At 45.2% G+C, this 22542-nt stretch overlaps 1 protein-coding gene across 11 annotated transcripts in view; it reads left to right on the top strand.

Annotated features, from left to right (window-relative positions):
- FHOD3 (formin homology 2 domain containing 3) overlaps window positions 1-22542 on the top strand; it is a 492898-nt gene that overhangs the window by 311788 nt on the left and 158568 nt on the right. For all 11 annotated transcript variants that reach the window (XM_067699289.1, XM_067699291.1, XM_067699286.1 and 8 more), the window contains 2 exons: window positions 505-648; window positions 11868-12106. In XM_067699289.1, coding sequence (XP_067555390.1) covers window positions 505-648; window positions 11868-12106 — 383 coding nt within the window. The remainder of the gene's footprint in view (window positions 1-504; window positions 649-11867; window positions 12107-22542) is intronic.

Genomic DNA, 22542 nt, shown 5'->3' with positions numbered 1-22542 from the left:
TGGTTGTGAGCAGAGCTCACTTCCTTGCAGCTGTGGGACTCATGGCGGTTTGCTGCTGCTTCTGGGACAACAGGACAATCTCTCTTCTAGTCTCTGTGCTCAGAAAAGGCCTAAACCCACTTTTAAATGGCTCACGTGATTAGGTCAGGACCACCCGGCTACTCTCCCCTTTGATTAACTCAGAATCAACTGATTTGGGACCTTAATGACATCTGTAGAATGCTTTCACCTTTGCCATATAATGTCACCTGATCATGATCATGGGAGTGTCCTCCCTACCCTCAAGGGGAGGGAATTGTATAGCACCTGTATCCCAGGGGGCGGGATCCTGGGGTTCATTCTGCTTACCACACTGGAGAAGCTTTTTCTCAAATGAACTTAGCATCTGTTTGCTTTGCCCCACATTGTTATACTCGTGGCCACTGGCTACCATGCAAAAAATGCCCTGAGAGCCTTGTGACCGTCCCCTAAGACATGTCTGTGTCCTGTTCTTTCTGCATCCAGACCTTGTCAGGATTGCCAGACCAAGACACCTTCTACGATGTGGTGGACTGCCTGGAGGAGCTGGGCATTGCAGCTGTGTCCCAGCGGCACTTGACCAAGAAAGGGACTGACCTGGACTTAGTGGAGCAGTTGAACATCTATGAGGTAACAGGATATGTGTATGCCTTTTGTAGGGCCTCATACAGCCTGGACAAACGTCAAAGGCTGAGGGAGACATACTCTAGACCAGTGGCTCTGAGTGTGATGTGGCAGCATCTGCAACACCTTGGAACTGCCAAAACGCAGGCTCTCAGGCTCCGCCCCAGACCTGCTGAGTCAGAAACTCCAAGGGTGGGCCCAGATTGATTAATTGCTATTTTATTTTAAAGAACATTCATTCCGAATGAGGGGTGGTGGGGAAGGAGGCACATAGATCGTGTTTCTTATCCTCGGATAGGGGTGGAACTTTCGGCAGGGCTCTATATAATTTGTAGGGTCCAGTGCAAAATGAAAATGCGGGGAAAAAGTGCTATTAAAGATACTAAACTTTTCACTTTCTTCTGCTTTCTCTCTCACCTTGTCATGGTGGGTTTTTTTAATTTGCTAAAAGTATGTACGCATTGAAGACTATTTGGAAAATACCAAAAAGTGTAAGAGAAAGAAACCGCCCATGATTTTATTACTAACCATGGTTAACATTTTGGTCTGTTTTTCTAGTCTTTTGTAAATGCATAGACTATGAACTCCGGAGATAATAGTGTGTATACAGTGTTGTGTCCTGAATCTTTATTAGTAAATATTTTGGAACCATTTACTTTTGTCATTGACTCGTCTTCAAGAATTTCATTTTATTAGGAACATAATAGCCTGTCTGTCTGCAAGAACCTTAATACATATAACCAGTCCCCGTTTTCTCAGATTTAGATTGCTTCCAAGTTTTTGAAAATGATAAATGCTGTTATAATGAACAGCTTTATTCATAAATTTGTGTGCACAGCTAGAGTCCTAGGAGGGATATTTCCCAGCTGAATGGCTCCATTGTGATCTTCACTGGGTAGAAGTGGAGAAACTGACATGTAACTCATTACTTCCTTAAAGTTACTGTCATAATAAATGACAAGCTGAGGAACAGAACAGAATTATCTTTGTATGATCTTAGGAAAAATCAGTGGAAACTGAGCCAGAGAGATCTGCTGTCAGAGCATAAAGCTTCCCACAGCTGGCCAGCTCTTTTGCCCCTGCTCTGGGCATCTTCTCCTCTAATGAAGCCTCACTTACCCAGTAATCTGCTCACACTTTCATGTTTTATTATCAGTGGGTGGTGGAGGAGTATGTTCTCATGGCTCCTAAGAGACAGGATAAAGTAGGAATTAAGTAAGAATACTAAAGATGGAGAAGGAAGGGACTAAAGACAGTTGGCTCACATCAAGGTAGAAGGACGTTTCCCAGTACATATACCTCCCTTTCTTTACCCCCTTCCCCCTGATCAGAGCTCCAGTCTCTGAGACTCTGCTCAACCAGGGGCTTATATTATCATAGCTTTGGATTCTGTGTGGTCAGTGTATATCAGAAGATAGCATAATGCAGGTGAATTTCCTACTAGTGAACCAACTGGGAGAGCATTTTGAAAAGTAGCCTGGATACCTCCCCCAGAAGACTACTTCTGGTTTCAGGGCATACTTTCTCTCCAGTCTACCTGACTCTCAAGCTACCTCCCCATCTTCCTCTTTCCATTCATGCCAAACGTTTTAAAAGATGTCCTGTGTTCACAGTCTTCCTTTGGTCAAATGGCATTTGCTTAATTTTTTTTTTTTTTTGCGGTACGCGGGCATCTCACCACTGTGGCCTCTCCCGTTGCGGAGCACAGGCTCCAGACGCTCAGGCCCAGCGGCCATGGCCCACGGGCACAGCCGCTCCGCGGCATGTGGGATCCTCCCGGACCAGGGCACAAACCCGTGTACCCTGCATCGGCAGGTGGACCCCCAACCACTGCGCCACCAGGGAAGCCCCATTTGCTTAATATTTTAACATTAAGAACATATCATTCACAAATGTAGATTATATGTTTCACTCAAAGAACAACAAAACAAACACCCATTGTGATAGTTAACTTTATATGTCAGCTTGACTGGGCCACGGGGTGCCCAGATATTTGATCAAACATTATTCTGTGTCTGTGTAGGTATTTCTGGATGAAATTAACATTCACATTGGTAGACTGAGTAGTGAAGATTGCCCTCCTCCATGTGGGTGGGCCTCATTCAATCTACTGAAGGCCTGAATAGAACAAAAGGCTGAGCAAGAGAGAATTCACTCTCTGCTGATGGTAATGAGCTGGACATAGTTTGCCTCTTACCTTTGACCTCTGGCTAGAACTAACACCATTGGCTCCCTTGGTTCCCAGGCATTTGGACCACAGATCTTGGTACTTCTCAGCTGCCATAATCATGTCAGCCAACTCCTTACACTAAATCTCCATGTATATCCTATTTGCTCTGTTTCTTTGGAGAGCCCTCATGCACTCCTGTATTTAAGAAGCAGAATATTACCAGTAACTCGGAAGTGTCCTTGATGGTCCTTCCTGGTGTCATCCAACTAATTTCCAGCACTGTTCTCTTTTTTTTTTTTTAAATAATTTTGTCTGAAAATAACTTATTCTGTGAGCTAACACAAAGGATCAGATTATCAAATAAGAGTTGACAGATCTGAGATCTTGCTACCTATAGCAGAGCTATACTAATCTATCTAGGCTAATAATTTCCAGAATGCAGAGGTGCAGAGATCTGTGACTCCCAGGTCTTTTATTCGTATATCAGACATGTGCTGTCTGACCCAGAACAATAGATGAGGTCTCCAAGTGTGGTTCACGCGTCACCTCGCCCAGTGAGTAATTTGCTTCATAACTATGAAGGCTCTCTACTACATAGTCCAGAGAGTCATGGCGTATAAATCCATAAATTCTGTGTTTATTTAGTGTAGGTGATCCTTAGCCAATCCTACCCTGCTAATTAAGGGCATTCCAGAAACAAGCACTCTCATTTTAGCAAATATCATCAGGCTGTTTGTTAGATAGTCTAGTTATTAGCATATTTACAAAAGATTAGATGGGGTCATTGTCTTCTTTCTTTCCGCAGAAGCATCACTACTACAAAAGGAGTGGAGGGATCACAGCCCAGCTGTTTTAACTCCTTCCTCCCAGTCTGTATCCCTAAACAACATATTAATTTTGTCTTTTTATAAATGGAACCATACCTTTGGTGTCCTCCTACAGTTTCTCTTTTTGCTTATTGTTTTTGAGACCTACCCATGTTGTTATGTGAAGTTCTGGTTTGTTCACTTTCACTGCTGATGAATATATCCCAATTTATTTATCTGCTCTTCTCTTGATGGATGTCGGCTGGTTACAGTTTTGTTGCCATGACAATGCTACCATGACCATTCTTTTCTGCGTGTGTGTGCGCGCGCGTGCCCAATACTCTTTATGTTTACATATCAATTCTATACTCGCTTTGTAAAAATATTTAGAAGTTTTTCTTCTTTCTCTCTGCCCTTGTCTCTGGTCTTTGATTATTTGATAGAATTCCCTTGGGAAATTGGGTGGACCTGTGATGATGATGATGATGATGGGGCAGAGGAGGAGTGTGTGTGTTTGTGTGTGTGTGTGTTGGAGGCAAGAGATCGTTGGTAACTATGTTTTTTCTATGGGTATTGGTCTATTTAGACTTCCTATCTTTATGTAGATCAGTTTTTCTGAATCATATTTTCCTAGGAAATTATCCACTTTATCTGGATTTTTAAACTGATTACTAAAGAGATACATAAATAGTCTCTTAGGAATGTTTTTAATTTCCTCTTGTTCAGAAGTTATTTTCCTTTGTTAATTTTTGTGTTTGCAATTTCTCCCTTTTTTTCCTCTGGGTTAACTAGTGGTTTGTCTGTTTTGTCGTTGTTGTTAATTTTGACTTATGTATGATTTTCAGTGCTCTTCTGTTTTGTAACCCAAAACGTTTTTATCTCTATAATTTCCTTCTTTAATTTTCTTTCAGTTTACTTTGTTGTTCTGTTTTTAGATTTTTAAGTTGTTTATTTACTTTATTTCCTTTTATCCTTTAACCATCCTCACATTCCTGGACTGTAGCCCACTTGGTCATGATGTGTTCTTTTGTAAAGTGTGCTGTTGGAATTCTGTTTGATACTAATTTATTTAGGATTTTTACGCGAATAGTCATAAGTAAGATTGGCCTCCCTCTCAGCCTCCCCCCTCTTCCTTTCTTCCTTTTCTGTATGCCGTCCCTAGTAGCTTGGGCATCACTGTTATGCTAGCATCATAAAAAGATGACGCTGGTGGTCATGAAACCACTTTTGTATGTTGCTCCTGTAGAATGCACTCCCGGCGACTATGTCTATGGATGTCTCCAGGGTACCTCTCTGATTGTTCCTCCTCGATGTCCTCCCGTGGATCTTTCTTCTCTGTCTCTTCCCTTTCAGTGTTGGGGTTTCCTTATCAAACCTCCTCCTCTCTCAGTACATGCAGCCTGCACTATGATTCACCCAGTGAATTCAGCAGCTTTGGAGGCTGGTGGCTGATACCTTGACCCTGAGCTTCCTGCCAAGACTCCTGGCTGCCTGACCCTCTGCCTGCTTGTCTTTTTGTATTACGTTCATTCATTCATTGAGGGTATGTCACATACTCTGCTAGGGCTGAAAATACAGAGCTAGAAGATCTGTCCCTGCCCCAAGCAACTTTCATTCTGTGGTCTAAGACAAGCAGGTGGCTGGTTCCCCCAGCAGCTAAATGTGATGGCACAAGAAGGGACACGGAACATGCCAGAGGAGCTCAGATTATGTCAGTCACAGCCACCTGGAGGCTGCATGTGACATGTATCCAGCCCTAACGAAACCTTTTATTTTTCTCCCATGACAAAAACAAAAATCCCACACAATCTGTTTATTTCTCCATGTCCACAAAGAGCACAGTCTCCCAAGTTACAAACCCGGAGCTGTCCTGGACTCCCTCCTCTCTCCTCTGTCCCCATGCTCGACAGTCTGATTGCTGAAGACTGTGATTTCTTCTCCATTCCCCTAGCTCAGGCCCTCATCATTTCTTGCCTGGATTATTGCAATATCTTCTCATTCTTTTGTTCCTCTATGAATCCATTCATCCAATAGAACTTTATTGAGCACGTACTATGTGCCAGGCATTATTCTAGGCCCCAGGACACAGCAGCAAACTAGACAGACAAGGCCAGTGTCCTGAGGGGATACACATTCTCATGGGGTGCAGACAGTGATCAAAGTACGTGAGTAAGCTGAGGATCCAAGATTGCTGGCGTGTCTATGAAGAAAAGAGACAGGATGAGGTAGAGGTGAGACACTGAGGCAGGGGGAGGAAGGCCCATCTGAGGTGGTGGCCTAAAGAAGGACAGTGACAGAGGGGAGAGTAGTGGAGGAGCTCAGGTTTGGCAGGTGTGAAGGGTTGAAAGGAGGTGTGATGACGGGCAGGGCCTGGAGAGGTTGGCACCTGCAAAGTGGCATCCCCTGGAGGCTTCTCTGCTTATTCCCTCTTCCTAACTCCCTGCAACTGAAAACAAGGGATCCTCCTGGAAGTCAGATCTGACTACGCCATTCCTCTATTGAAGAAAATAAACAGGAGTGAAGAATGAATGAAAAACCTTAAAACCTTTTTCACAGCCCGTGGGATGAAGCCCAAACTCTTTGAGTTGGTACGAGAGCTAACACCGTCTGTGGCCTTCGTGCTTCTGTGGCCTGTCTCGGGTCATTCCTAAGATGTCTCTGAAGTTTCAGCCACACTCAACTTCTTCTGTTTCTTGAACGTGAAAGGCAGGTCATCAGGGAGCTTCCCTTTATCCATTCTCCTTGCTTTGCCTGGAGTGCTCTTCCTTCCCATTCTCAGGTTGGCAAACTCCTCCTCCTCCTGTAGGAGTCATCTCAGATATCCCCTCGTCCGCAAGGCCTCCCTGACAAGGTAAAAGGAGTTCCTGCTACTTGTCGCCTGCACTTTGTTTATAACCCAGGAAGGAGCACTTGTCTGTGTCCACACCTCAGACTGAACAGTCCTCAGGTTGCACTTGTCTATCTGTTTGCCTTTGTCATCTGTCTCATTCCTCTCTAACCCCTTCGCCCAGCAGCGCACCTGCCCAGAGTAGAAGTTCAGTGGGCACTTGAATGAAGGTCTCTTTTAAATATCACACATTTTATTAACAGATGCTGGGTTGAAGGAAGGGCATGATTTAATCAGAAATCAGCTACCTTAAAGGGGAGATGCTTTGAGTAATCACTCAAGGTGATTACTGAATGCTTGGAGTACCAGGTAGAGTCAGGATTTTTATTCCTTTCTGAAAATTAATGCAGTTTTAAAAATATTTAGTGCCACAGGACAACTAAGTTCATTATATGCAAGGGCAGCAAGGAGGCCTATAAGCAGTGCCAATATTTTCCTCACAATAGACTATGAATGTTTTCAAGCCATTGTAGAGACCTTGGTTGGGTTTCTAGAATTCTTCTTAATAGTGGAGGATGTCTGGTGACCATATGTCCTGGACTTTCTGGGGAATGCTCAATTCCATGTAATTTAATTCCATTTTAGAAAGGTGATTTAATCCATGTTTAATTAAATTCATTTGAATTTTTATAGCTTTGAATGATTTTTCAAATACATAAATTCACGAATCAAAATAAAAAGTCTTTTGTCAGATTGTGTTCTAGCTTTTGATTCTGAAAATGTGGTCCTAGTAATGGCAAAGGCATCTTAGGGATGAAGACTTTGGGGGTGAGGGGGTGACTGTTACTGTCAGGAATAAATAACTTATAGATCCATTCTCTTAAAATTCTTCCTTTATCATAGGTGATTTTTAAAATGTGTATCAGTTATCTCTTGCTGTATAACAAATATGCCAAAAAGAGTGGTCTTAAAACAACAATTATTGCTCATGATTCTGTGGGTCAGAGATTTGGGCCTGGTTCACCTGAAAGATTCTCAGGGAGCTACAGTTATCTGATGGCTTGACTGGGGCTGAATGGTCTAAGATGGTCTCATTCACCTGGTTTGGCATTTGGTGCTGCTGTTGGCTGGGCCATATGTCTTCAGCGGACTAGCCCGAACTTCTTCACATGTAGCAGCATTTCAGAAGGACAAGTCTCAAAGTGCAAACACTTTTGAGGCATCTATGTCTTCTGATGTTCCATTGGCCAAAGCAAGTCACATGGAAAATTGTTGACTCATTGTAGGAGAGGGCTACACAAGGATAAGGAAACAGAGAGGCATGATTCCCTGGGAACCTAGTGCTATAATCATCTGCCACAACCTGTCATCAGCATAGTTTCTTTTTGAAATGGTACTAGCACTGGCATCCACTTCACCTAAAAGCTGAATCAAGATGTATAGGTATGAATTAAAAAGAAAATGTGGGATAGCAATTTGGAAAATGATAACATCTGCTGTGTAAAGATGGCTGCCTGTCATGGAGGTTAGTAGTAGTATAACAACGTAAACTCAAAGAAATGTTAATAGATTTTGACCTCCATTAAGAATGGTCAGATTGTTCAATGTTTGATGATACTAAGAAATTATTTTAAGCAGGACAGTGGTATGTGGTTATGGGTTTTAGAAATCCTTATCTTCTAGGGATATATACTGAAATATTAATGGGTGAAATTATATGATCTGGGATTTATCTCCAAAAAATCTGGCTGGGCTTCCCTGGTGGTGCAGTGGTTGAGAGTCCGCCTGCCGATGCAGGGGACGCGGGTTCGTGCCCCGGTCCGGGAGGATCCCACATGCCGTGGAGCGGCTGGGCCCGTGAGCCATGGCCGCTGAGCCTGCGCGTCGGGAGCCTGTGCTCCGCAACGGGAGACAGGCCACAACAGTGAGAGGGCCGCGTACCGCAAAAAAAAAAAAAAAAAAAAAAAAAAAAAAAAATCTGGCTGTGGGATTGGTGGCAGGGAGTAAATGAGGCAAGATTGGCCAGGGTCGATAGTTGTTGAACTGTCATAGGTGATGAGCACAAAAGTCTTTGTATATGCTTGAAAATTTCCACAAAAATTTAAAAAGAATGTTTAGGTCATTCAGTGGCCTCAAAGACTGGTCGAAGTTGTCACAGATGCCACCTTAGTCCGCTCCTCACTGCTTTCTTGATAAGATGGGGTGGGATGTGCAAGCAATCAGTGCTGGAGGAGGAACCTGCTTGCTCCTCATCCTGGTTTTACAGACAGTGTTCTACTTTTTTTTTTTTTTTTTTTTTTTGCGGTACGTGGGCCTCTCACTGCTGTGGCCTCTCCCGTTGCAGAGCACAGACTCCAGACGTGCAGGCTCAGCGGCCATGGCTCACGGGCCTAGCCGCTCCGCGGCATGTGGGATCCTCCCGGGCCGGGGCACGAACCCGTGTCCCCTGCATCGGCAGGCGGACTCTCAACCACTGCGCCACCAGGGAAGCCCATGTTCTACATTTGACTAAAAGTGTCAGAAGGTATCTGACGAGGGGTCCAGCAAACAAAACACTCCATCATTTGGGTGAGATTAGAGATTGTTCAGGACATAGTTGATCTCACCTTGGGTCCCATGGAGGACACTGAACTTGTAGTTAATTAGATCTGACACCACAGATTCTGAATAAGTCTCTTGATAAGTGCTGTTCTCTCCAGGTGTTTTCCAGTCCTTAGTGGACTTGACTCTAATCCATAGTGCTCCCTAGTATCTGAAGAAAGTGCGTCTCTCTTCCTATCATCAGTGGACACTGGTGATTCTAAAATTCTTCTTGTAAAAACAAAACCAGGAGTGAAGACCAGCCCCAAATTTCGTGTTACAGCATTCCTGACTGCCAAGCTCGAGTTGCCATTGGATCTCCTGGGATTCTGAGCCCCATTTACCCTCCGCCCCCATGCACCCTTTTCTTTGTTTAAGGGGATGGATGTTTTGTTGAGGATCTGAACTTTAGACAGCCCTCATTGAATTCCCTTTTATGGTGTCATTTTGATAATCTTTCAAGACTTTTCATGTAAACTTTCTGATTGTCTCCATCTTCCTTGACAAAAGGCAGTTAAAGTAGATTTCACTTTCTGCACACTCCGTGTACTTCTCTGAAAGGCACTGTGAGTGGAATGCTATTTGATCCTTGCATCTCTGAGGTTAGGCAAGGAATTAGAAATATCTGAACTCTACTTTATCCCCTAATCTTATCGTTCCAAATGTGTGCTTAATTAGAAGCAGAATCAATACTTCAGGTCAGAATAAGTTCAAATGGTCTAGAATTTGTACATCTAAAAATGAAGAAAAAATAATTGGCTAGTAATATTTTAAAATACTCTCCTTGGTTAGGTGTATAATCATTCTCAAACTTTCCCCAGAGAATGCCGTTTAAAGTGCTAAAGTTGAGATGATAAAAGTGGTTAACCAAATACATAACTTCTTTCTTAGTTCTTGCAGTTATACCACAGACCCCCCTGCGCTGCACCCCCCTCCCCCAGGAAACAGACTTTCCAGTGAGATTTTGTAACAATAGAGCTTTTTCTGAACTCTTATCAATTCTTACCTCAAACCTCCCCAAATTATGTCTGACTTGTAAATTCTAAGGGAACAGAATAGTCAAAATATTATTAAATTGTCTTCATCTATCTGGGAGTTTGTTATGGTACGTATCTGGCATGTAGATAGAAGAGTTTTCACTAAATCAGTCTCACCCAAAAGCTAGAACTGGAGGAAACTGGAGATGGAGCAGATCAAGGGAGGCTGCACTCCTGAGAAACAGGCCGTGCATCTCAGGTGTCCATCCTCGTGAACAGGATGAGAGTGGCCAGTCTGGCCCTGACTAAGCCAGGCTCACCTTGCTATGTGAACACAGCTGGCATCAATGCTTTGGACAGAGGAGACCACTGATTTTGCAGTAGCCAGGTTTTATGTAGACAGGTGATTGATGTCAAAGCCAAACAGCATGGTTAGCCATCTGGGTCTTTATATTACTTCTCCATTCTCTCAGTTGTCAGGACCACGTTGTGAACTGTGACCAAGAGCACACACAAGGCTGGAAAATATGCACCTTTGGGGTCGGGGGACCATGTGGGTCCTTGGGTGCCAAATCAGAGAGACTGCTGGACTTGCTTTGGCCTGGTCCACCTGGTGTGCGAGGTGGCCTGACCTGCCAGTTCTGTGTGATGGAGGAATTTGTGGGCATCCTAGGCCCCTTCATCCGAGGGCCTATGTTGGGGAAGAATGGTCATATTAATTGAGTACTAGCCACAGGGAAAGCCCTACCCTAGCTGCCTTATATATGTTAGATAAGTTTTCTTAACAAAAACCTGAAAATGCAATCCTCTTAGCCTCATTTGCCGAGAGAGAGGCTCTCAGGCAAGCAGTTTGCTGCAGGTCACCCTTGGTCCACTAGTGGCACAGGCAGCCACACAGAGGTCTAGTCAACGATAACTTGTGCTCGTCTGACCGTGTAGTTTTTGAGAAGGTAGGTATAAAAATAATTAAAGAAGCTGGAGATACAGATAGGTGTAACCCATGGTTGAGAAGAGTGAGCTCCAATAGAGAGGAGCGTATGCATAGAGATAGTGGCTGTTAATGCGAGCTGAGAGAGTCATGGAGTAGGGTCCAGGATAGAGCAGATTAGGAGAGGGCCGAGCTGGACCTTTGGACACGGTACCACCCAGCTAGGAGCAGGGCTCCTAGTGTAAGTGCTTTTAAGAGGAAACTTTTTTAAAAAACGGAATTCCAGAGGTCCAGTGTATTTCTGGTCTATATTTTTGCGACCGCAAGTACAAGCAGGCTCCTGAGACCAGGCTGCAGAGGGTTCCCTGAGAGCCGCGGTGCGCGGGGATCTAAAGTCAGGCCTCTCAAAAGACCTGCAGGTGAGGCCGTTCGGCTCACCTAGTTTGCGGCTCCCGCCTTTCTCCTTGCTGTGCTCTTCTGAACAGCCTAGCTGGGAAGGCGAGCTCAGAAACTGTCAGGAGCTCCGGGGCTTCCGGCTGCCGCTGGGCGTCAGGAGAGACTCCGCCTCCTGGACCAGGGAAGAGCAAAGGCGGTGGGGGCGGGGCGGTGGGGGCGGGGCGGGACGGGGGGCGCGCACGAGAGAGGTCCTCGGAAAGGGCAGTGCTGGGCCGCAGAGTGAAGAGCCCATCTAATTACAAAATATTTCTCAGGTCTTCTCGTGACATCAGTTGACCTTTTTGTATCCGTTTGGGAAAATCACACAGTGGCGAGCATCTTTTGGTTTGCAGGTGGCGCTTTAGGATGCGTGTGGTTGTGATGACCTTGTGCAGAAGCCGCAGCCACAGGATGGGAAGAGACGGCGTAGAGTGCTCATTGGGGTGGGACTGTGAAAGGCTGTCAGGTCTGAGCTCGCGCTGGGCGCTCTCTGCTTTTCCAGGTGGCACTCAGGCTCGAGGATGGCGACGAGACGGCTGAACCACCCCCCAGCGGGTGCCGGGACCGGAGGAGGGCCAGTGTGTGTTCCGGCACGGGCAGCGAGCACCAGGGCCTGGACCGCAGGCGGAGCCGCAGGCACTCGGTGCAGAACATCAAGAGTCCTCTGTCGCCTCCGTCCAGCCCCTGCTCCCCGTCGGTTCCCGACTTCAAGACCAGTCAAGTGCGAGATCTCCGTGAAAAGTAAGTATTAACCCAGCCGCAGAGAGGGGCGCAAGGATGCCGGAAAGAGGGAGGGAGGCCACAACCCCACCGGTGCCCTTGACCATCCCCGCCTCTCCTGCTCCCTGCCTCTTCTCTACCATTAAACCATCACCCCTAATTCCCCCGGAACTTCCCAGGGGCGAGGTGGCCCTGGTGACATGCGTAGACTTGGTCTTACTAACGCCGTGAACTCATCTTCACCCACTTGTGTTTTCGTATTATTTAGCATCTCAGTTAATATCTGTGTAGAAATGCTGTGCTTTATCAACTAGAAAAGAATCCAAAACACAAAACTTTGGCCTAGAAATAAATGGTATGCCACCACACGAATGCGAGATCGATAGAGTCTGAGGTACTCATGATAATACATGGTTGAGGTTGAGTTACATAGAACAAATATGTGCTTTCATATAACTTCAGTAAATACTGATGCCATCATTCATTCAGTCAGTCATGCAGCATACTTTTTTATTAAGTGTCTGTTATAGGCCAGGACTCTTTGAAACCGTGAAGACATATAAATAGAAAAGGTCTGATCTCCATTCCTGTGAACCTCCCATCTGGGCAGGGAGAAGGTAAGAATGAAGACAAGGACATAAAAGGAAATAGATTGACAATCCCATGAGAAATTATGTATGTCCAAAATATAAAATTTGACAAAATCTATAGGAGCTCAGAAGTGGTTCCACAAAACAGAGGTGCAGCAGAAGGATGGCCATGCTGCTCTGGGGCCTGGGTCCAGTTATATCTTCCCAAATGGATGCTCTCAGTTCACTAGGATGGTGGGACTCTGTGGACCAGTCCATGCCAGCCAACTCCACTGAGGCTGACAGATACACTGGTTGCCAGTGCACCTCTTCCTGCTGCTGGCGGAAACCCTGCTCACATCACTTGACTGAAGCATTTTCCCCCCATTATGGAGATCCACCTGGGAGCCAGGTGTAGGTCAGGAGGCTGCTTGGTGTAGAAGAATATAACTCAGAATAAGTGGTGTGACCTTAAGATAGTGAGGTCTGTCACTATCCACATATGTCCCTTCCGCTCTATCCCTAAGGGGACACCCACCCATCCCCACTACTACCAAGAAGTGACTTGAGCAGTCTGGTACTCATGGGATCACTGGAACATGAACCGGTCCAGGCCTTTGGGTGCCCCCTATTACAGAAGGAGGAGGAGGACATCGGTCTGCGAGTGATGTGCAAGGCATGGTCCATGTTGACACCCTTCTCCATCACCTAGCCCTCCATCTACAGGTTTTTCTGTCTCTAAGAGTCTGTGTATAGCAATCTCTATTTTAGTGAAAAGAAGACCAAAACTTCTGAACGGACTGAGGAATGAGAACCTCTACTATGAACATTGTACTTTGTCATCTAAGATCTTCAAGAAACTCAGGCAGTGCTCAGAGGGCCCTGGAAGCTCTCTGTAGTGCTGCCTCTGGCTAACAGCTTGAGAAATTAACGTGGAGAGAGTTAAGGAAAGTGTACACAGTGGGCTGAAAAATCGGTTTAAAACCACCAAAGAGGCTGAAGGTAGGAGTTAGGAGGCCTTGTTAGCAGCATTTGGTGTTCTTTTGCTCTGTCTGACTTGTGTCATGTGTGTTTCTGTTCTGTTTCTTGTTTTTACACTTTTCAAAGGTCCCTGTGTTGTGAGTTCAGGTGACCACACCTTGTGATACGTTGGCACAGGTAACAGCAGTGGAGTGGACCTTCCTGGGCACAGTTTGGAGCCTCTGGGCTTGGTGGGATCTGGAACAGGAGGCCACAGATGCTCCTCTGAATGTTCCTGCCTCGGTGTTTTCAAATAGGACTGATTTTTCATTTTAATGAAATTATTACTTTAATGTAAATTTCATAGCATTTGTTTAAGAAAACTACACTTTCCAGCTTACCAAGAAAGGTAAAGGTTTTCAGATTGATGATTATGAAGTGGCTTCATCCATGAAGCCTGTCGGAGGGATTTTGCCCTGTGGCCCCAAGATGACACTGTAATTTTGGCAGAAGTGGGAGTAGGATAGAGGGAAAGTGTGACGCTAAGCAAATTGGGAAGCAATCCCTGCATGCATAGCTTAGTCACCTGCTCAGCATCTGTGCCTCAAAATTGTGCTCTATTCCCCGTAGACCTTGAAAGACACAGACGCATGCCTGACCTAGATTACTCTTCATCTATGCGAACGTTCCGGCCCTGCTTACCGCTAACTTGTAGCAACGTGCCTGCCTACGTCACATATGAAGAATTTTAGGCTGAATTGTATTACTCTGTGTCCCAACTAATGCCAGTACTTCTGAAAAGAAGGTAGAGCTATGTTACAGGTTAGAGATTCATGTTGTCCTAAACTGTATCTGGCGCTCTCCACTCAGGTGGTTCTTCTCTGTCACTTGAATTGGATTCTCATGATGGTCCTCTGTAGGATCCAGGCAGGACAAGCATCATTACCCTCACATTACAGATGAGAAAACAGTCAGGGGCTTGGTGCCTTGTAACGAATCTCAGGACTCGGGAGCTAAGCCCTGGGTTAAACCTGAGTCTTTGGCCTTTGCCGCTCAATGTCCGAATCGTATAGAACCACTTGCCACCCTCCCGTTCCTAAACATAGTCATTGAGTGAGATTTGTACTTCTGACTTTGTAGACAGGGAATTTGTTTGCATACCATGTATGTGTATTTTTATTCAGGTTAATATAAAAATCAAGGAGAGTCGAACAGGAGAAAATCCCCCAGTCTTCTTACAGACTTAGGCCGGCTAGGCTGTGTGCTTTAATAAGGACGAGTAAGCCTCAAAACTCACATTGCTCTTCTGAAGAAATAGAAGTCCACAGTGAGCATTTACCAAATAAGGTGTGAGTTTATTGGTCATCCGCCACCTAAAAGTACCTCTTGTGACTATGTGTGCCATAGTGAGTTTCACCTTTGCAATTAAATTTACAGATCTGATTGGAAGAAAAATGTTGGTGCTTTCATTGTTTTACCAAGAAAGTTATTTTTAGCATCTAATCATCAATAGAGCCAGTGTCTCTGCTTTAAATTGTAAGAGTATATACTGTTAGGACTAAAAAGTCTTCAGGGTTGTCAAGCCCAGACCAGAAGCCCTTTCCGTGTACTCAGCCTCGGACATTCTCCTCCCTGAGGCACCCCATCCTATCCTTGGACTTCTTGGCTTGTTAGTAAAGTCACCTGGTCTAAATTTGCTCTATGATGTGGTAGCTCTGTTGGTGCTTAGCCTTTCACTATATGGATAGAATTTCCCTATAATATTTGCCTATTCATCCTGGTTCTTACCTCTGTCAACACACACTGGGTCTTCTTCCTGCTCTGTATATCCATCTTTCTGACAATGAACTTGGCATGGGACTTAATATAATATATAAAGTTTAATTTCATCCTGTTGAGTTCCACACAACATTCTAACCCGTAGAGGTAATTCTGAACTTCATTTAGTCGTTCATGTCAGCAGTTGTGCCATCCAGCTTTCAGTCATATGTATATTTTAACACACACGGAAGAGTGACCTGGCAGGTAGTGGATGGTGACAACAGCTGGGAAGTAGATGGTACAGACGACTCCCACATTCCTCAAAGTCAAGGGTTGGAAATATTCTCTGTCAAGGGCCAGGTAATAAATATGTTAAGCTTTGCAGCCCAGACAGTCTTTGTTGCAACTGTGGCTGCTTTTGCAGCCATAGAAAACAGGCTAGAGAATGAGTGTGGCTGCCTTCCACTGAGACTTTATTTATGGACACTGAGATTTGAGTTTTACATGTCATGAAATATTCTTTAGATTTTTTTCCCCCAACCATTAAAAAAAATGTGAAAATCATTCTTAGCTGACAGACTGTACCAAAGCAGGTGGTGGGCCACATTTGGCCCACAGACTTGCCAACCCATATTCTAAGGGGCTGCGTTTCTTGAGGGAAGTTGCAGGGGAAGTGGTTTGGAGTTGGCAAAGAGGAGAGTATGTGGGTAAGAGAGAAGAACCCGTCACGCCATATGAGAAGTCTGTTAGGGAACAGCATCCTTAAGTCCAGGGTTAGAGCAAGGAATATTCCATGAAGGTGTGGAGGCTGTTTGCTGCTGGCTGCTCATGCGTTCCCAGTAGGAGGCTGAGGGGGTTGGAGAGGGTGGAGAAGAGTCAGACTAGGGGGACATACAGAGCCAGGGTGGGGGAGGGCATGTGGCAATGAGCCCAGAAAAGGATGTGCTGCTCAGGGATGTAGAGGCAGGCTGGGACCGGTCTCAGTGGCCCCGAAAGGCAGTGGTCTTCAACCGGAAGTGATTTTGTCCCTAGGGGACACTGAGCAATGCCTTGGCACTTTTTGGGTTATCATAGCTGGGGTGGGGAGTGCTGTTGGCATCGGTGGGTGAGTCTAGGGACGCTGCTAAACATTCTACAGTGCAAGGACAGCCTCCCACAATGAGGAATTATCTGTTCAAAAATGTCAACACTGCCTTAGGGGAAGGCACGTAATTGGTTGTGGTTTTCACCTCCTTGGGACGATGCTGAGGCAGGGAGTCTTTCGACTGTTGGAAGCAGGGTAGCTTTCTTGAACTTTGTGGACCTATCGTAAATGCTCATGTGCGTGGGTCAAAACTGACTTTTTTCCCCAGAGAATATAATTCTTCAATTTGGGGGCTACTGTATAGATAGTACAGTAGAGTCCCTTTTTTGTTGTGTTCTGGTTGTGTTTTAACTCCATTTAGCAAAGTTTTCTACTTCACATTCTCAGGGAATATGCTAAGCCCTCTTTGAGAACCGAAAGTTTGACTAAGTCTCATGATTTTCTCAGTAGCTGAAGTGCCCAGCGTAACCAATTCTAATCAGCTTCACACCTGTCACATTCCAGAAATACTGACGTAGTGGAATGTGACACCAGCATACAACAAAATGGCAAGACAGAAAAATGATGATATGACAGAAGGTGTGGTCTTCTGCAGCCAGGCTCTGGAACCTGGTTGGAGGAAGAGGAACACAGGGGACAAACTCACTAGAGCCACCTCTGTCCACGCAGTGTTCACAGGTGTTTGGGTGGAGTTGAGAACTCAGCTTGAGGAGGAGAGGTGGATGCCCTCCTCTCGACTGATGGTGTCATCAGCTGAGGGTCCAGAAGTGAAAAAGTTAAATTCAAGAATTGCGATTTCGTCCATGGAGGTTAGATTAGGGGTAAAAATAAGGAAAAAAGGCTTAATATTTGTTGTACAAAACTACTCATTCTAATACATTGAAAGTAATCAGGAAGTAGACAGACTGACCAGGAGTCAAGGGTTGTGGCCAGGCCTGGAGCTCGCAGTTGGGAAGGACTGGATGCAGTAGCTTGACCTACAGACATGCCTGACCCTCAAGCAGCACAGAGAGGTTGTGGCCTGGCCCCCTTGGTCCTGGAGAAGGGGAGACCAGGAGGGACCATGCCCATGTGGGCTACAGGCCACGGGTACTGATGGGTGGTAGCTAGCCCACCCATGCTGCAGCGAGGAGCCTGGCAGGGTGTGGTGTGGGGACAGACTGTGGACACCAAAAGCAGAAACTGTCTGCACACATTCTCACCAGCGTGGAATTTGGAATCACTGCTGTACAGGACGTAGAATGGAGGTGCCTGGCTCTGCCACTACTAGCCCTGTACCCATTTAGACATGGCCCCTGGCACAGAGTGAGAACAGAATAAAGAGCAGCTCTTTTATGTTTTCAAATAATGTACTGAGCGCTTAAGTATCTGCCAGGCATTATGCTAAGAACTTTAGTGTACCACGCTTTTCACTGTTACCCTATGAGGTATACGTACTGTTATTATCTCTACGTGACAGGAGGAAAAACTGAGGCACAGAACATTGAAGTAACTTGTCCAGAGTCCCGCAGCTAATCTATGTGGAGTTGGTTTTAGAGTTCAGGTGGTCTGGATCCGGAGTCTCTGTCCTTCACCATTTTATTAAACTACCCTTTTTTCCCCCTGTGATTCTGTAGAAATAAAACAGATATACTGGGTACTTGGCAATTAGTAAGCCATTATCAAATGCGTGTTGCCATTCTTCTATATTATTAGTTCTAGTTTTTTGTCAGTACATTTAAAAAATTACTACAATACATTAAAAATTATTACTTAGTGTTCCATTGTAAGGATATACCATAATACCGTAGTGCCTTCATTCATTTTGCTATGGCTTGATTCCAGTTTTTTTCCTAATACCAAACTTTCTGTAATGAACGCACACACATGCGCGCGCACACACACACGTTTGTGCACATACATTAACATTCTTTCAGGAGAGATTCTTAGAAGTGAAATCCCCTAGATCATGGGACACTTACATTTTATAATATTGTATTACATATTGGTGTCAACCATATTGCTCTCTAAAAGGCCATATCAACTGGCTGTTCTACCATAAGCATATGATTGGCCATTTTCCCACACCATCACCAGCACTGGATGTTAAGAATTTTTCAGAAGTTTTATAATGCTGAAAAGTAAAATGTGGTGCTTCAGCGTTTTAATTTGCATTTTTCTATTACTACAGAGGTTATTCATCTGCAGCTGCTTCATTGGCTGTGGACATTTCCTTTTCTGAGTATTGTCTGTTTATATCCTTGGCTCATTTGTCTCCTGAAAGGTTTAAGCATTTTAATTGGTGTACAGCCATTCTGTTTTTAATGTGGAAATTTTCAGATACAAAAGTAGAGAGAATGTAGTATTTTTAATACATTATAGATATTAACTTTTGGACAACTATGTCACAAACATTTTCTCCCTATATTTTAACTATCTTTAAATTACTTTATGGCATCTCTTGATATATGCATAAAACATATTGTTATAGTGTGCAATCTGTTAGTCTTTTCCTGTGTGGCTTTTAGGCGCCATGCTCACTCAGGGAAGTGTGTCCTCTTTCTAACTGCGGCCTCTCTGTGTTGTCCTGGGAGAATGCTCTCTATTTTTCCTTCACTCTCTAGGAGGTGAGTAGTAGCGGCAGTGGTGATAGCAGGAACCACATTTGTGGAGCACTTACTTTGTGCCAACTATGGTGCTAAGCAATTTGACATATGTTGTAAATTCCATGAAGCAGGTGGTAGTATTCTCCCTATTTTACAGATGAGGAAACTGAGGCACAGGGAGGTTAAAGAACTTGCACAAGATCTCACAGGTGGTAAGTGGCACAGCTGGGTTTGAACCCACACCAGACAGTCCTAGTCCAGAGCCTGCACTCAGAGCTAAACATCCCTGGAACTAGTCTCTGAATCTATAGAATGTGTTCTGTAGTAACAAGTTTTTCTCTTTTGAGGATGAATTAGTTGAGAATTTGTTGAGAAAGCAAAAAATCATTCAGAGCAAATGTTTATTGGAACTTGGTCATCCCAAGAGCTGTGTTGTTTATAATCACTGTTAGATTTTGATCCTGAAATAATCATACTGGTTTGCTTGTTTTTCTCATAAATTGGCACTGAAGACAGTTCCTAACGAGTTCTGAAAATGTTCAGAGCAATAACTGCAACACCGGAACAGCCTTCCCAGTTAATCATAACTAACCAGCCGTAATCTTGGTGATGGGAGCAGGAAAGAAGGTATAGAGAAGAAAAGTTCATGGTTGAGAGGAAGCCACAGTTAACTATCAATTATCGGAGGCTAAGCTGTCCTCACGTTTTGGGGGATCATACCTGATGTGCACCGGTTAGTGGCCCAGTGGGTGGTGGGCAGAAGAGAGACAAGCCTTGGGGCTGAGCCTCCAGGGTGGGAGCTGGAGGGAGGCAGTTGGAGAGGGTGTGGCTTTCTATTTTCCTGCGGGAGTAGGAAAGGGTATTGGCACCTTTCTACCAGCCCCAGGAACCAGCGGGCAGATGGGAGAGCCTAACTCTGAAACTGTGCAGCGTTGGGGAGACCATTTTCCTGCATTTTGTCAGGAAGGAGGCATATTTGGATGCTTAGTTCCAGGGCCGTGCCTTGCCCTCTGGTCTGTGTCATGCCTTGTCCACAGGGCTTCATTGCCAGGGCTTACGGATTCCACTCCTCCTTTAGCTGCAGGATCTGCAGCAGAAATAGCAGAGTAGCCCTAGTTCTGTCTTTCTTGGAAGTAGTTGGCAGTGAACAATCGATTTGCAAGCAAAAAACCTATTATATAAATAGTAGTGTTATGGAGTCCAAGCTCACCACAACAGTCCAATAGATTGAGAGACCAAGTGTTGGGACAGGGAACAATGACTTTATTTGGAAAGCCAGCAGACCCAGACGATGGTGGACTGGTGTCACAAAGAGCCATGTTACCTGAATTAGAATTCAGATTTCTTTTATACTAAAAGGGGACAGAGTATGACTGGTTGCTGCAAACTTCTTGGAGCCGGCCAGACAGAGGGGATGTGATAATCTTTTGTTCTTGCAGCTGTCCACATAGGTCTGGTCACGATGTTGCTGGAAACCTCCAACAAGACAAACGTCATTCTCTGTTCTGCAACTTTTTATGTCTATGTGTGTGAGAAGTGTTATACCTTTATATAAGCCTGGGAGCAGGGCTTTGAGAATGGGCTACCATGTATATTTCAGGCTATAGACAACATTCTTTTATAAAGGCACAGAACCAGCAAGACTAAGCACAGGCAACAGGGCACAGAGGTTAGAGCTAAAGGACTAGATCCAATACGGAGTCAGGTTTGTATCATTGGTGTTAACCTACAGAATTTACGACTCAGGTGACCTCAGTCCTGGCTCCTGGGGAAGGTTTGGCCAAGTGCAGAACAGGAGTAGCCACAGGTTGTTGAGGGCACAGGCGTGGCCTTTCCAGGTGCAGTTCCCACTTCCTCCCCAGGCTTGGCCTCGGTCTCCTCCGCTGTAAACTCAGGGCGCTGATGCCGCTTTAATGGAGGGGCAGGGGAGTCACGAGAGGCAGCGCAAGTGTGGGGTTAGCTCAGTGTGTTGTAGTCACTCCATGCCCTGGAGCTTTCCCGGATTTTGTGCTATTAAAGAAGGTAATCGTTAAATAACTATGAACGTGAACTGGCGAGAAGATTCTGTGCACTGGCATAACCATGCTAGAGGATTTCCCACAACTAGATTAACGACCACTGGTACCACGAGCGGCAAGTAGCTACTTGGGAAGATTGATCTGACGGTGATGGTTCATTACCAGTGGGATTCACCAGCAAGGGATGTGACCTCCTCAGGTAGGTATGATTAGAATCCAGCCAGTGATTCAGATTTACCAGTTAATGTCCCGAAGCCCTTCGTGGTGTCCTGAGTATTGAACAGCAAAGTGAGGATAGGAGGGGAGATGGCTGGGGGGTGGGAGGCTGGGCAGAGGGCTGTGAACTTGGAACTGAGAGCACCTGCTCCAAGAAAGGACGGAGCAAAAGGTATGAGGAAGAGGTCACTTTGCAAAAGCTCCTGATTTCTGGCGTAGGACTTCTGGTTTCTCAGAAGATTCACTGTGATCAGATTGCAGATTTCTTTGGGGGTTTGGACTTTGCTGAATTGAATTTGGGGGGTTTTTCTAGATTCTGAAGAAAACGGCAAAACTTTAAAACTGAACAGGGCTACTGATGAATTTTAAGTGAAGAAGTGAGATCGGGGTGGTATTTCAGCAAGACCCCTGTGGGAACAGCACAGAGAGTGCATGGGAGGAGAGCAGACAGCAAACAGGGAGCCTGGTGGGGCCTGGGCCACAGTCTGGAGAGAGGTGGAAAGGCCCGACAGGCAGTGGCAGGGAGAATGGCAACAGGAGAAGGTGATGAGATACAGGATGGACATCATTTGTGGGATGGTGACTGGACTGTATGGTGAGAAAGAGGAAGGAGTCCGGGGTGATCCCTAGGCAACCACTAACTTATGGTCGTGGGATGGCTCTCAGGCCACTGAGTAAGCTGTGGGCATTTTCAGTTTGAGATATCTGGGTCACAGGTAGAACGTCCCATAGGCAGTTGGATAGGCACCTCTGGAACTCTAAGCTTGGGCTTAGATGCCATAACCCAGGGAAAACAAACCAAGTGAGTAGAGAAGGGAATGGATAAAGTGTAGAATTGTCATGAAATTCTGAAACTGAGAAGTTCACTCACTTCCCAAGTCAATGAACCTTGATATTGGTTGTCTTCAAGTGTGAATGCTTCTCAAGCTAGAGTAGCCTTACTTGGTGTGATGTTGCAGGAAGAGACAGCCCTTTACTGTGGGAGTGGTGAACCCGCTTCAAAGAGAAGGAAAGGTTTTTGTTTCTAGTTACATCTTTGACTTGCTTTGGGTATTTTCTTTCAGTGTCAAGCCTGCTTGCCCTTGACCTCGAAAACTCTCCATTTTCTGTAATACATGTCTTCCCATCCATGTCCTGACTGTTCACAGCCCTTCCTGGTAGAGCTGATTTTGTTGGCAGTTCATGCAGGTATGGGTGTGGGTGGTCCTTCTGGAGAGCAAGCATCTCTCTCTTTATATCCCTGGTAATTCCAGGATCTCTTTGG

Source organism: Pseudorca crassidens, chromosome 12, assembly GCF_039906515.1.
Source record: "Pseudorca crassidens isolate mPseCra1 chromosome 12, mPseCra1.hap1, whole genome shotgun sequence".
NCBI classification, from domain to species: domain Eukaryota; kingdom Metazoa; phylum Chordata; class Mammalia; order Artiodactyla; family Delphinidae; genus Pseudorca; species Pseudorca crassidens.
The sequence above is the reverse complement of the archived record's forward strand: the minus strand, read 5'-3'. Positions and strand labels throughout refer to the sequence as shown.